This window comes from Echinops telfairi, unplaced genomic scaffold (genome assembly GCF_000313985.2).
Source record: "Echinops telfairi isolate 266 unplaced genomic scaffold, ASM31398v2 ScPeMD7_11;HRSCAF=52, whole genome shotgun sequence".
NCBI lineage: Eukaryota > Metazoa > Chordata > Mammalia > Afrosoricida > Tenrecidae > Echinops > Echinops telfairi.
The window spans coordinates 39863386-39878990 of NW_022103908.1; the positions used below are offsets into that span (position 1 = coordinate 39863386).

General features: G+C 40.8%; 1 protein-coding gene across 1 annotated transcript in view; it reads left to right on the forward strand.

The window, feature by feature from the left end:
* Positions 1 to 14727, forward strand: part of ACOXL (acyl-CoA oxidase like) — a 392883-nt gene extending 378156 nt beyond the window's left edge. Inside the window, 2 exon segments of the mRNA XM_045287148.1 lie at positions 3815 to 3916; positions 14665 to 14727. Coding sequence (XP_045143083.1) covers positions 3815 to 3916; positions 14665 to 14712 — 150 coding nt within the window. The 3' untranslated portion in view covers positions 14713 to 14727.
* The last annotated feature ends 878 nt before the right edge of the window (positions 14728 to 15605 follow it).

Consider the following 15605-nt stretch of genomic DNA (forward strand, 5'->3'; position numbering starts at 1 on the left):
ATACACGGGCTAACTCAAAAAGTATCGCTACCCTGAGCTCCCATCTCTCTACGAAAAGGAAAGACATCTAGGTTTAGTTGGAAAGACTGAAGCTGATTTGAACGTATCTCTACCTAGACCCGGGCTTCTGGAAGTGCCCGAGAACAAGGACACCTACTTGTGAGAGCAAGCAGAGAGTCCTATGGATAGCCTGAACTGTGGTCAACGAGGAAAGCAGAAGTTCAAAGGCAGAGAAGTAGCCTGAGATAAACAAGAGCCACCAACTGTCAACAGGAAGATAATTCAGGAGTTAAAAGTGGGAAGAACAGAAACACGCTGTGAGCCTGATTAAAGCAAAGTGGCCAGAACAATGCCTGGCAATGATGTGAACACCTCCTCTACGAGGGGTTCTGTGGGACCAAGTGGGCTTTGGCTTGAATCTGACAGGAATGGACTAGAAGTTGAAGAGTTACCTCTCTTGGTTCTATTCTGGATGCAGGAAGCTGACCCACATGTCCTCTGGATCCAGTTAAGTTCAGATAACAAGAAACCTAAATTAGAAATTGACAAGTAGGAGACTGGGATATTCCATCTCCTGCCTCCCTGAAGAGTCATCTTTAGTTTTATGTGTTTCTTGTCTAAAGTTCCCTGATCTTTTTAAGATGGCTCTGTCTGTATAGCTCTCTCTTCTGGGCCCCATTAACTGCTTCCTTCTTTCCGACTGCTGGCCCAGTGATGGGAACAGCTCCAGGGTGACTAGCCCCGGGCTATTGCACCATCTTTTGTGGTTCCTTTTTTTTTTTGCCGGTCACTGTTGTGTGCCCTGGAATCAATGCTGACTCCTAACGACACTATAAGACAGAGTGGAACTGCCCTGTAGGACTTGCTAGGCTGTCATCTTTATGGCCACCTCTCATCTGTCCATTTGCCATACCATGTTGGTCTGTGTGTTGCTATGGTACTGGAAGCTACCTCACCAGTATTTCTGATAGCAGCAAGGTCATCCAAGGTGAACAGGTGTCAGTAGAATGTCCGGAATAAGAACAGACTACAAAGAAAAGATCCCCTCACGATGGGAGACACTCAAAACAGGACTGAAAAAGAACGGGCTTCTCGAAATAGAGTTCATCTAATGGCATGGATGGAGCTAAGTCGTTGGGACTCTCATTTGCTGACGGAGCACGACTCCAGGTGAGGACAAAAGGCTAAAACATCTATGAACAATCCAAACTGAGAATGTACAAAATATGAATCCAGGAAAGTCGGATTCATCAAAAGTTAAATGGAAAGCATAAAGGTCAATATTCTCGGCATTAATTAGTGAGCTAAAATTGGCTGGTAATGGCCATTTTGAATCAGATAATCCTATGGCTTACTAGGCTGGGAATGAGAGATTGAAGAGGAACGGCATGCGTCCTTCATTACAAAAGGACAGTTCAAGGTCTCTCTTGAAGTACAATGCTGTCTGTTGGAAAATATCCACATGCATACAAGGAAATCCAGATAATACAACCATGCTTTGTAAATTTACACAGCAGCCACTAACACCAATGATGGAGTTTGTGGAATTCTACCAACTCTTCAGTATGAAATTGATCAAAGATGCCGTCCCCCCAAAAAAAGGATGGAAAAGTCACTGGAAAATATCATGTTGGTGAAGAAATGAAGTTGGAGATCACATGACAGAATTCTGCAAAAACCAGTATCTTCATCACAAATAATTTTTCAATAGCATAAACAATGACTATACATGTGGACGTCACCAGGTGGGATACACAAAAATCAAATTGACTACATATGTGGGAAGAAACAATGAAGAAGTTCAATGTCAGCAGCCAAAGCAGGGCCAACCACTGACGGTGGAACCGACCCTCAATTGCTCATATGTAAGTTCAAGTTGAAGAAAATTAAAAGCAGTGTCCAACTAAGACCTGGAGAATAAATATCCAACCTGAATTTTGAGCCCATCTCTCGGTGAGCTGCTTCAGCCCGTGTTCCCTTTGCTCCCCTTGTGCTTGCACTCTTTTGTCTGAAGAGTTATCCTTTCCTGCTGCCGATTTTGACTTTGTCCTCAAATGTGCAGGCACAGGTTGCTCTGACGCCCTCTCTGATCTCCTCTTGGGCTCCTCCTTCACTGCACCTTTGCAGAACTGACTTTCCTTTGGGGCATCTTGACTGTGGGAAGGGTGCTTGCTGAACGCCTGTGGTCTTGGGACATCAAGAGCTTTCGCAAAGCTGGGTTACCTCAAAAGAGCCATATTTAATCTTAAATAGATTATTTTTAATCATTTTATTGGGGCTTATACAACTTATCACAATCCGCACGTACATCAATTGTGTAAAGCACGTTTGTACATTCGTTGCCCTCATCATTCTCAAAACTCATTTTCCACTTGGGCTCCTGGATTCAGCTCCTCATTTTCCTCCCCCTGCCTCCCTCCCCTCTCCCCCCTCCCTCATGAACCCTTGATAATTTATAAATTATTATTCTATCTTATCTTATACTGCCCGGCGTCTCCCTTCACCCACTTTTCTGTTGCCCATCCCCCAGGGAGGAGGTTCTATGTAGCTATAGATGAGCTTTTAAGGCACACTGTGACTCTTGTGGGAAGACTGAATAATTGAGGCTCTAGACCAGTGGTTCTCAACCTTCCTGATGCTGTGACCCTTTAACACAGTTCCTCGTGTTGTGGTGACCCCCCCCAACCATAAAATTATTTTCATTGCTACTTCATAACTGTAATTTTGCTGCAGTTGTGAATCGGGTGACCCCTGTGAAAGAGTCGTTTGACCCCCAAAGGAGTAGCGACCCACAGGTTGAGAACTGCTGCAGAAGATGATGTTACCTCCATTCTTCTGAAAAGAAGGGAGAGATTGTCTGGGTGACTGTGGGCATGGCTTCTGACCCTGATATTCCAGAGAAGCTGTGCTCACTTCTAGTGTGAGGATCACTTCCATTTGATACTAAAGAAATGCACTCTGTGACCCCTTGAGTTGACTTTGAGACTGTCTTACTTCTACAGAGTTGTTACGTAGTGAAATATCTATGAATGAAATATGTCTGGGATTTGCATCACAATAATACAGGTCTGAGGGATGGGTGGGAGCAGAAAGAAACACGATTGCCCAGAGAAGATAACTCTTGAGCCAGGATGATGGAGACATGGAGGAAGATTTTACAATTGTCTCTGCTTTTGTGCAACTTTGGAATGTCTTATGTTAAAACACAAATGAATAAAGAAGGGCAGGTTATTCCTGGATTGAGGAAGGCTCCTTTACCGTTGCTTGACGCCACTGCCATCAAGCAGCTCTGCGGGTAGGCTCTAGAAACATAATAGGATTCGCTTATTGAAATAAAATGTTATTTTTATGATTGTTTCACCAAACTGAGCTCATTGGAAGACATCAAGATGTCATGTACAATTAGAATAATCTTTTCATGAATTAAGAAGGAATACAAATGCAAATACTACATTTCTGTTTAAAATTGTATGATATTATATATGTGCTATATATATAATGTGATATTATATATGATACAATATGATATATGGGATTTCCTTAGATATAATCTGGGATAATGGAGAATTGGGTGAGATTGTAGATGAAGCAATATTGGTCATGAGTGAATGTATGATTGTTCATTATACTACTCGTCTTACCTTTATATATGCTGCAAATTTTTCATGGAACAATTTAAAAAAATAAAACACTGCACATATAAAATGTGGCCATTTTACATTAATAAAATACTAATTTTATGGTTTTACAAAATGCACTGTTATTTCTCTTTTCCCTCTTATTTTGCATCTATTTTTTTTCTTCTTTTCCATAGTTCTCTGTGTTATATGGAACCAAGCTGGTGTTTCAGGAGCGAGCCTGGTATTTAGAACACAAATACTTGACCCCCAAGGCCAGCATGCAGATCAGGAGTCAGGTAAGGGTCCCTGGTATGTAGAAAAAAACATGTTTGCATGTGCTTTCATAGAAAATAGTCCTGTCAATCTTTTGTTCATTTTTACCTGTGGATTGTTCTACCTCTAAGAGTTCACATCCATGTTTTCCTTTACCTACCAAGATGACATTGCACTTCAGAGTTCAAAGCACAAGGAAGTGATTCACTCTGCATGAGCATTCTGACATGACTCTTGGAACAATAGGCGGGAAGGGAATCAGGTGTTTTTCTTGTGTTGGCAAGGGGAAAAAAGGCTGTATTATGTGTTCATGTTTCTACTTCTATGTCAATGGCAGTAGCAGAAATTCAATATAGTACCTACAAAACACCTGAAAATTAATGCCAAGCCAGTGAATCACCAACAAAATGCTACTTTAAAGAAAAAGAATAAACTCTAACTCCACCGCTATCGAATCAGTTCTCACTCATAGTGACCCGAAGGCTGTACATCTTTTCCAAAACCGAAGCTTGATTTTCCTCTGTCAGAGCAGCTGATTGACTCGATCTGCTGATCTTGTGGTTGGCAGCCCCACCGAGAACCCACTGCCCCACCAGGATGCTTTAAAGGAAAAGAATAAAAGCAGTGTAATCATAAAATAGACCTAATTTCTGAGTATCTCCTCTCTTCCGGCCTTCTGCTAGATGCTGAAAACACAAGCAAGCAAGTATGTGACTCAGAGTCCGCCTTCAAGAGGGCTCATTAAATTTGGCGACCCCAAACTGACTGTAGAAACACAGGACCAATCCCTCTTGTAGGCTTCCAGTCAACTTCCCAATGAGAGTTAGTTCCGAATTCAGAGGACAGGAATCCTTTAGGAGTGAATGAGGTCATTCTTGGGTTAGACTTGGAAGAGTAGGGAAGTAAGACCAAGTGGAGGTAGTGGCTCAGTTGTGAAGGGTCAAGGCCATGGAGCCTTCAGAAAGGGCTGATGGAGTGAACAAAATCAGAGGCACGAGGGTACATAGGACAGATATGTTAAAAGTAGTGAAAACAGATATGTTTAAAACATGGCTTCTCCTAGGGTCTCCACCCCGAATTCAGACTTCTAGCCTCCTAAACCATGAGAAAATCAATGTGTTCGTTTAAAAAAGAAAAAGATAGGAACAGTGACAAGACCAGTTTGGCTGAAGTCTCAGGTGGTATTCAAAACTGGGAGCAGTCTGCAGAGGCCAAACTAGGATGGGCCCTGAAGAACCTAGAAGAATCTTGCCTTTTCAGGAGACTGTAATTAAGAATAAAGCATGCATTAGGATGCTTCATTCTCTGTTGTTATGTAGCAGACAATCTCCAAATGTCACGATGTCAAACATTTAAGTCATCAACTATTTATTTCTCAGATTCTATATTCTGGGCAGGGCTCAGCTAGACAGTTCTTCTGTTGCACATAAAGTCTCCTGGGGCTTTGGGCCTGAAACAGCTTCTTCACTCATGTCTAGTGCCTCAGCTGAGTTGGCAGGATCAAATGGGGGCTGGCTGGACAACTTTATCTCTTCGTGTAGCCTAATGTGGGCTTCCTCACGGCATGGTTGTCATGGGGTGGCCAGCTGTTTTATACATTGGCTGCCTTCCAAACCAAAAAAAAAGAAGCCAGTCTTCTTTATAAAGCCCAGAACAAATGTGGTCTTTCTTCTACAGTATTCTGGAGGTCAAAGGAAGCTACAGGTCAAAGGTCAGGCCAAATTCCAGGGGACAGGGCTAGGGAAGGAGGAAACTGATGTCAGCTGTGGCATTATTATGATGATGTTGTCTATTGTTAATTTTAAAAACAAAATTGTTTTAAGGCAAGGGAAAAGAAAATAATTGCTGATTATATCATGCAAAGCCAATCACTATTATTAACAGCTTTTGATGTACATCTTTAATTTCAGGTATGTTTTCAGCATTAGAACCATATCATGACTGTTTTGTAACCTCTGTTGTTCTTTTTTTTTTAAATCATTTTATTGGGGGCTCATAAAACTCTTATCACAATCCATACATTGATTGAATTGGGCATGTTTGCACATATGTTGCCATCATTCTTTTCTAGACAATTACTTTCTATTGAGCCCTTGGTATTGGCTCCTCTTTTCCCCCTCTCCCCCCACCCTCATAACCCCGTGGTAGATTGTACATTGTTATTATTTTCATCTCTCACACTGACTGTTGTCTCCTTTCCCCATGTTTTCTGTTGCTCTTCCCGCTGGAGAGGAGTGTATGGTTATGTGTCGATCATTGCGATCGGTTCCCCCTTTCTTCCTTCCTCCCCCCTCTTCCCCCTGCCCTTCTGGTATCACTATTCCCACTCCTGTTCCTGGATTCTGTGTGTCATCAGCTCCATCTCTTTCTAGACCTGTGTACATGTTCCGGTCTAGTCTGAATTAGGAAAGTTACGTTTGACAAGCTTTTGTGTTACTAAAAATGTGACATTTTTTTTCCCATTAGTATAGAATTTTTATTTTAAATATATAAAGCCTGTTTAGACATGTTTAGGCATGGGATTTTCATATCATATCACACCTGTACAAGCGTAAGAAGGAAAATAAAAGCAGAAACTAAGCTGATTGTAGGATCCTAAAACAACGTTCCAATTATAGACCTTTTCTTTGGAATAACTTTTGGATTCATTCATCAACGTCTGTATTTTCCAACATAGACTTTCTTTTCCTTTTCAGCCCTTTTAATGCGCACGTGCGCATGCACACACACGCTTCTTTAAACTACCAAGACTATCGATCCTTCTTTGTTTAACTCCCTATTGCCCAATTCTTACTCACTGAGCTACAATCCGCTAGGTCGGTAGTTTGAAACCACCAGCCGCTCCATGGGAAAAAGATGGGGCTTTCTCCTTCCACAAACAGTTACCGTCTAGGAAACCCATCGTAGGGTTGCCATGAGTTGGCATCGAAGGGATGGCAGTGAGTTTTTTCGTATTGCCCAACTCCTAGTCCTTGCTACCTACTGAACATCTTTTATCTTAATAAATCTCTCTACACTACTAAAGGAGGGCTCCCACAATATTTGTCCTTTTGTGTCTGGCTGAAAGACAAAACAAACAACACTAGACGTACTGGTCAGGTAGAGAATGGTGGAATTTTCCAGGCTATGGTCTCTACTGCACTCACTCCTGGATCAGAATCAACAACCATTTAAGATCAAAGGGCAGCACTTCCCAAGGACAGAGCACAAAGAGTTAGGACAGAAGGAGGAATGGAAACAAAGTACAGTGCAAAATGGGGGAAGTGACGTTCTACTGAGGGGACTGCGGTGAATGAGTTGCAACAAAATGTGTAGGAATTGTTGAATTTAAGACTGATGATCAGCTTGTAAACCTTCCCTTAAACCACAATAAAAAGTTATTTAAAAAACAATTTGTAGGTAAGTCAAGACAAATGCATAAGATTCTTATGTGTTTGGCTTTATTTTACTGGAAGTGTTTCCAATCCTTTACAAATGCCCAGGCAGCAAGGGAAGGTAATTGTTATGAAGAATTTGTTGCAATTATGGATTCCGTAATCTCAAAGTCAGGGGACATTTAAGAGCATGGAGGGGTTGTCTATAGTCAAATATTTTGAATCCACGGTCTGACTGTATTTAATAACTTTTACTAGGAACCATCAAAGTACTTTCAATAGTGACTGTCCCATTTTGCCTTCCCATTTAATAATGGATGAAGACCCTAATTTTTCAACATCTTCATAATTTTGCTGTGTGTGTGTGTGTGTGTGTGTGTGTGTGTGTGTGTGTGTGTGATGGTAGCAGCTATGGTTTTGAGTCCGAGTGGCCTAGTGATTTCAAGTTGGGCTGACAACCAGGAGGTCAGCAGTTTGAAACCACCAGCTGCTCGGCTCTAGTAAGATGAGGCTTTCTACTTTCATGGCGAGTTACAGTCTCAGAAACCCTCAGCGGCCATCTCCCCTGCCCTATAAGGTCACTGTGAATCAGAATCGGCTAGATAGCAGTTGAGTTTGGGTTTTCACTCCTGTGAAGAGTTAGAGTCTGCGAAACCCACAGGGGCAGAACTACCTGTCCTAGACAGTTGCTATGAGTCAGAATTGACTTGGTGAGAGTGAGCTTTGGGTTTGGATAGACTAATGATTAGTTTGTCATATGTTGGTACCTTGCTTGTTGCTATGAGGGTAGACGTTATGTCACTGGTGTTTCAAATCCCAGCTGAACAACTTGTAGTGGAGCTTCCAGACTAAGGCTGAGTAGAAAGAAGGAAGGGGGTAGTCCTCTGCTGAAAGAGAGCATTATTAGAATAAGGTGACCAGATGTCCCGCTTTGGCAGGCCAGTCCTGATTTTTAACAATTTTTCCCGCGTCCGTAGCATTTTTAAAAAGTCCCAATTTTTGGAAAGAATGCACGACAAGCTAGGGTATATGGTTTTCAGCTGCCATGTGGCTATTTCACCAGGATATGAGTTTTATCAATGGTGTCCCGCTTTACCAATGTTAAAATCTGGCCGCCTTATATTAGAACCTAGAAAAGAAATTAGAACCTTTCTGATAGTGTGCCAAAAGAGGAGGCCCTCAGGTTAAAAGGCATTCAAAATACAACTGGGGAAGAGCTAGCTGCCTCTTCACAGCAGAGTGGTCCTCAGCTACGTGGACAGAGCAGTGCTTTGGGAACCTCCCCCTGCTGCTGTGGCACAACTCCAAGTGAGAAGAAACAGCCGCAGACATCCATTAATAATCAGAATGTGGAATGTATAAAATGCGAATCTAGGAAATGTAGAAGTTCTCAGAAATGAAATGAAATACCAAAGATCAGTCTTGCAGGCATTAGTGAGCTGAAATGGCCAGGAGATCTAAAGAAGGAGATCCTACAAAATGTGGAGGTGATTTAGCATATTGGTGATATTAAACTTATTTAAGATCATACCCACGGACCATATACTAAAGATAATTTTGAAACATTTGCAACGGTACATTGGCAGAGGACGATGAGAAATGCAAGCCAGATTCAGAAGAGGATGTGGAGGGAGGGCTATCCTTGCAGATGGATCTCAGCTGAACACAGAAACTACCAGAAAGATCTTTACCTGGGTTTCATTGACTATCCAGTGGCGCTCAACTGTGGATCACAGCAAATTATGGGTAGCATCGCAAAGAATGAGATTTTCATATCGCTACATTGTGCACATGTGGAACCTGTACATAGGCCAAAAGAACAACCTTGTTCTTATTTAAATAACCTCATTTAAAAGTGGATGATTTAAAATCAGGAAATATGGGCATCAGGGTTGCATCCTTCTACCATGTTTATTTAGGCTGCATGCTGGACCATAAATCTGATGAACCAGACGCCGTGACGAACACAGCATCCTGAGCGAAGAAAGGCTGATATCCCTAGTGAGATGCAGATGATACAACCTGCTTGCGGAAAGTAAGGAGTACTGAAAGGACTTATTCACAGAGATCAAAGACTATGCAACCTCCCATGTGAATCAAACTGCAACGTAAAACAGAGATCCTCGCAACTACGCCAAATGAACTACATGATGATAAAGGAAGAAAATACTGGAGTTGTCAAGGACTTTGCTTGGATCAACCGTCAATCTCACAGAAAGCAGCAATTAAGAAAACCTGCGGAAAAGACTTCTGGGAAGTCTTGAAAAGACTAGGCTGGCACTGAGCAGAGCCAGGGCGTTTCAATGGCCTCATCTACATGGGCAAGCTGAACCGTGAATAAGGGAGAACAAAGAAGAATCAATGCTTTTGAGTTATCGGCAAAGAATGTTAAATATACCATAGACTGTGCGAAGAATGAAAAAATCTGTGCCAGAATGCACCTTACATGTGAGACTTACAGTGCACCTTACATGTGAGAGTTCACCTCACGTTCTTTGGACATGTCACCACCAGGAACAGTCCTTGATAAAGGACCTCATCCTTGGTAAAGTAGAAACCATTAAAAAAGAGGAAGACTCTTTAAAAAGATGCATTGACACAGTGGCTGCAAGAAAGAACTCTATCACAGGAAACATTGTGAAGAAGGCACAGGACTGGGCAGTGTGCCATCCTGTGGTACAAGGAGTTTCTGTGAGTCAGAACCAACGCAATGGAACCCAGCAACAACAACTGTTGTTAAGTGTCATCTAGTTGGTTCCAACCCATAACCACCCTATGCACAATAGAACGGAACACTGCAAGATGTCGAGCCCGTTGCTGAAGCCACTGTGTCAATCCTTCTCATTGAATGCCTTCCTCTCGTTTGATGCCCCTCCACTTAACCAAACATGATGTCCTTGTTCAGGGACTGGTCTCTCGACAATATGTCCAAAGTATGTAAGACAAAGTCTTGACATCTTTGCCTTCAAGAAGCACACTGCCCATACTTCTTCCGAGATAGACTGGTTTGTCCTTTTAGCAGTCCATGGTACTTTCAATATTTATTCTTTTCCAGCACCACAACTCAAATACATCAATTCTTCTTCTGTCTTTCTTATTCAGTGCCCAACTTTCATATGCAGATGAGGCACTGAAAAATACCCTGACTTGTGTCAGGCACACTTTAGGTTTCAAAGTAATGCCCTTGCTTTTCAAAACTCTCAAAAGGTCTTGTGCAGCACATTTACCTAATGGAATACATCTTTTGATCTCTTGACTGCTGCTTGCATGAGCATTGATTGATGGTGGATGCAAGGAAGACAAAATCCTTGACAACTTCAATCTTTTCTCCATCTATCATGATGTTGCCTATTGGTCTAGTTGTGAGGATTTGGGTCTTGTTTACATTGAGGTGTCATCCACCCTGAAGGCTGATATCCCTGACCTTCATCACCAAGTTCTTCAATCCTCCTCAGGTTCAGCAAGCAAGGTTGTGTCTCTGCGTATCACAGGTTGTTGATAAGATCTCCTTCCATCTCGATGGCACATTCTTCATATAAACTAGCTTCTCTGACTATTTGGTCAGCATACATTTGAACAAGTATGGTGAGGGGATACAACCCTGATGCACACCTTTCCTGATTTTCCCTTGTTCTGTTCACACAACTTCCTCTTGATCCATGTACAAGTGCCTCATGTGCCCAATGAAGTGTTCTGGAATTCCCATTCTTCGCAAGGTAATCCTTAGTTGATTATGGGCCACACAGTCGAATACCTTTGCACAGTCAATAAAACACAAGTAAACATCTTTCTGGTCTTCTCTGCTTTGAGCCAAGATCCATCTAACATCAGAAATTATATCCCTTATCCCATATCCTCTTCTGAATTCAGCCTGAACTTCTGGAAGCTTCCTGTCAATATACTCCTGCAACTGTTATTGGATGACTTTTAAGACTATTTTATTTGTGTGGGATAACAATTATATTTTTCTGTAGTTTGAGCATTCTGTTGGGCCACCTTTCTTGTGAATGGACACAAATATGGATCTTTTCCAATTAGTTGGCCAAGTAATTATCTTCCAAATGTCCTGGCATAGACGAGTGAGTGCTTCTAGTGCTTCATTAGCTTGTTGAAATATTTCGATTGGAATTCTATCAATTTTCAAGGCCTTGCCTTTCGCTGATACACTCAGTGCCACTTGAACTTTCTTTAGCACCATTGGTTCTTGCTTATATGCTACCTCTTGAAGTGGTGGACTATCTTCTAGTTATTTGGGTAGAGTGGCTGTGTATTCTTTCCATATTCTCTTGATGCTTCCTCCTCATTCACGGTGGAAACAACATACATGCTCACCAGTAGAAGAGACCTTGGCATATACGCATTGGAATACTATGCATCCCTCAAAAAACAATGATGAAACCATAAGGCACCTCATGACTGGATGGGCCTGGATAAAATTATTTTGAGTGAAGTTAGCCAGTTACAAAAGAACAAATGTTCTATGAGACCAACTTTTACAAGAAAAAACAAGTAACAAAAATTTCAAATAACAAATGCTAATGAGAGTGTGGATGGATTGGGATCCTTATAAACTGCTGGTGGGACTCTAAAGTTGCCCAACCAATTTGGAAAACAGTACGGTGCTTTCTCAAACAGCAAGATTAAAAGACCATATGACAGCAACCCCTGTATTTGGTATATACCCTAAAGAAATAAGGATCAAGGCATAAGCAGATGTATGACTCCTGTGTTCATTACAGCACTAGTCACAATAGCAAGAAGATGAAACAACTCAAATACCATTAAGTGGAAGAGTGGATAAACTTTGGGACGTACAGACAGTGGAATACTATGCATCACTAAAGAAGAACGATGGCACTGGGAAATATCTCCTGACATGGATGGATTTCTAGAAAATTAAGCTGAGTGAAGTTAGTGCATCAAAAAAGTCAAATATTATACAAGATCACTGTTCTAAAAGGGGAAAAAAGGAAGACCAAGGTTTTTATACCAAAAGGAACGACTTTGACAGTTACCAAGGGTGAGAGGAAAAGCCAGGGGAGGGAAAGTGCTAGGCTGTTAAGTTGGGTGACAGGGAAGATACTTTCCTACAAGAATGTGAAGGGTGGGAAAAAGCAGCGAAGGACAGAGCAAGCTATTGGGCTCTTAGATACGTCGCTTAAGTTGGCAATACAAAAATGACCATCTGAAATGTAAGCGCTCACTTAATTCATAATTAAAAGTTTGAAATTATCAAAATGATGATAAGTATCCCTTTGCCTCAAAAAGGACATTAAGCCCATCTTTATGGGCAATTACTTCAAATGTGAACGAACTGCAGTCTCCAATCACAGGGCAAAGATTGGCTGAATAGACAGAGAAAATACAGAACCAGATTTTATATTGTCTATAAGAGACCCATTTTAAAATAAAAGAGAGTAGAGTAAAATACTACTTGCAAATAGAAACCAAAAGAGAATTGGCTACATTAATACCATAGAATAGGCTTTAAGTCAAAACTATTATAGGAAACAGAGAAGGAAATGATATAAGGTTTAAAGGGTAAATTCATCAAGGGGAATATAATTATCAGTATAAATGCATCTAACAGAAGAACCCTCAAATATGTGAATCCAACACTAATAGACCTGATGGGCTCAAAACAGACAATTCTACAGTAAAAGTTACAGACTTCAATGCACCACCTTTAGTAACACAGTGTTACAAACACATAGATTATCTGAAAGGCATCATAAACCAATAGACCTACCCAACATTCATAAAGCCCGTATTCAACTACTGAAGAATATCATCTTCTCCAGTGCTCATGGCTAATTCTCCAGGGAGATCACTATCTCAGTTCACAAAACCAGTGTCAATAAATAATAAAAGATTAAAATCATGCAAAGTAGTGTCTTTGACCATAATGGAATAAGATTAAAATCGATAATTTGATAAAAACTGGAAATTTCATAAAAGCATAGAAAGAATTAAACACGTTGAATGAAGCACAATGAAATAATCAGTGAATCAAAAAAGAAATAAACACCCAGGATAGATGAGCCTCTAGGGACAGCAAGTAGAATAAGGGTTTTGGGGGGTGGGAGGTGGGGAAAGGGAGAGGCTGTCAAGGAGTCCAGGAAGAAAATGAATGTTTGGAAAGTGACTTTGGTGGCAAGTGGACAATTCTGCTTGACATGATTGAAGTGTGGAATGACATGATATATGAATGAACTCCCAATTATTAATAATTGTTTTAAAACTGAAATGTCATCACAGTCTTAAATAAATAACCAGGAAAATTCAAAAAGAGTTAGGGATGAATGAGGATGAAACTACAAGACACGAAAAATCTATGGGGTGTCGTAAATGCACCCTACAGTGGATTATTAAAACCACCAATGCTTTTTTTTCAAAAAGGAGCCTAAAGATAAAGCCTGGCTTTATCCCTTGAGAAACTAGTAAAGAAAAAGCAAACAAAGCCCAAAACACCAAGAAGGAATTAATTGAGGAAAACTAGCATTGAGATGAATGAAATGGACTAGAAAAATAAGGGAGAGATTTAATAAAACCAATAGTTGATTCTGTGGAAAGCACAACATTTGCTAAATTACTGGCTAGTCTGTCAAAGGGAGAGAGAAGATTATAGTAACTGAAATCAGAAATGGAAGTAGTAACATTACTATTGACCATACTGATATTAAACCGATTATTACAGAATTACAAGAATACAATGAGTGATCATACCAAGTTCCATCAACAAATATCGGCCGTCAAGTTCCAGTTCAAACACGCATGAGTTTATTCTCAACACAAGGCGTTTAAACCTGTCTCTGCCCCCAGTGAATGGCTGCAGACAACTTCTCTTAGTAAGACACTACTTTTAGTTTCTTTAGGGTGTCTTAAAAAAGGTGGGAGGAGATACTTTTGTGCCATGGAAAAACTATTTTGGGGTCAGGGCTCACGTGAAATTTTTAACAAAAATCAAATAGAAAGCCTAAATCATAAAAGCTTTCCAACAAATTGACTGGAATGTTGCCGCACACAAAAGAACAGTTTCCAAGCAGATCAGACACTTTGGGATGTCGGGAAGACCTCAAGATCAATTCGAGGCAGAAAGGTCAGGTCAGAAAGTTATAGGTCTGTTCTACGGCCTCCAGCGAGATAGGGCTATATATCTATCTTGATGGAGTTCCTGGAAGGACTTAGGAGAATCATGGGGACTTAGAATGAAGAAGTTCTAAGAAAATGAAAAACTAACTTGGTGAGCAGAAAGCCAGGAAAGTTCCACTAAGGTTATTTTGAAAAGTTTTCCCCATCACAACAATGTCCCTGCTCGTTGACAAAAGCAAGGGCTACCTTGTGAGAACTGGCTTCGGAAACCCATCCACCTGACAGCACCGATCTCTCCTTTTCAGACTTCTTTTGCTTCCCCAAATCGAAGATCTTGCAAAGACTTGATTTGAGTCCCTCAGGAATGCCCCCCTACCATTTGGACACACTATCAGTGGATGCATGGGGAATTCCTCAGGGAAGGGTCAGAGGGAGTGCAGCACTGCCTTCTCAAGGGGCTACACCTCTTGGATAAAAGGTCAGCAAACAATGGCTTCACGTGTTGGTAATTTTGTGCAATAAAGATTTCTATTATTTTGTAACAGTGTTGTTTTTTTCTGAAAATCTTCGTATGCTGCCAAACCAGATAACCTAGATGAAATGGGAAAACTACTGTATGAATAAAAACTTCACAAATTGGTTAAAAAAGAAAATTAAAAATCTCAACAGACCTTTAAGAAGAGATTGAAACAACAATAATAATTTAAAAAAACACCTAAAAAAGTAAAGTCCAGGACGATCAGACTTCACTGGTGGATCCTGTGAATTTTAAGAAAAAGATTAGCATCCATTCTTCTCAAACTCTAGCCAAAAGGAGAAAAAAAATTAAGTAGGAGGAGGGAACATTTCATAATTCATTCGGTATCACCCTGATACCGAAGCCACATAAAAACATCATGAGAAAAGAAAAAGACCAAGATCCCTTATGAAATTGACACAAAATCCTCCACAAAATGCTAGCGAACCAAATCCAACAGCATATTAACAGGATTATATACCATGACCAGTGGGATTTGTCCCAGGAATGCATGGATGAGTCAAGAGACGGAAACCAATTAACACACCACAGTAAGAGAATGAAGAAGAAAACAACACACCTCAACTGGTACAAAACAATCATTTGACACAACCCCACACCCTTTTATAAGGAAACACTCAGCACACTACAGAAAGAATATTCCTCAAAATGATTTAAGAAAAATGCACAAAGAATACTCCATGGTGAACTCAAGGCTGAAATCTTGTG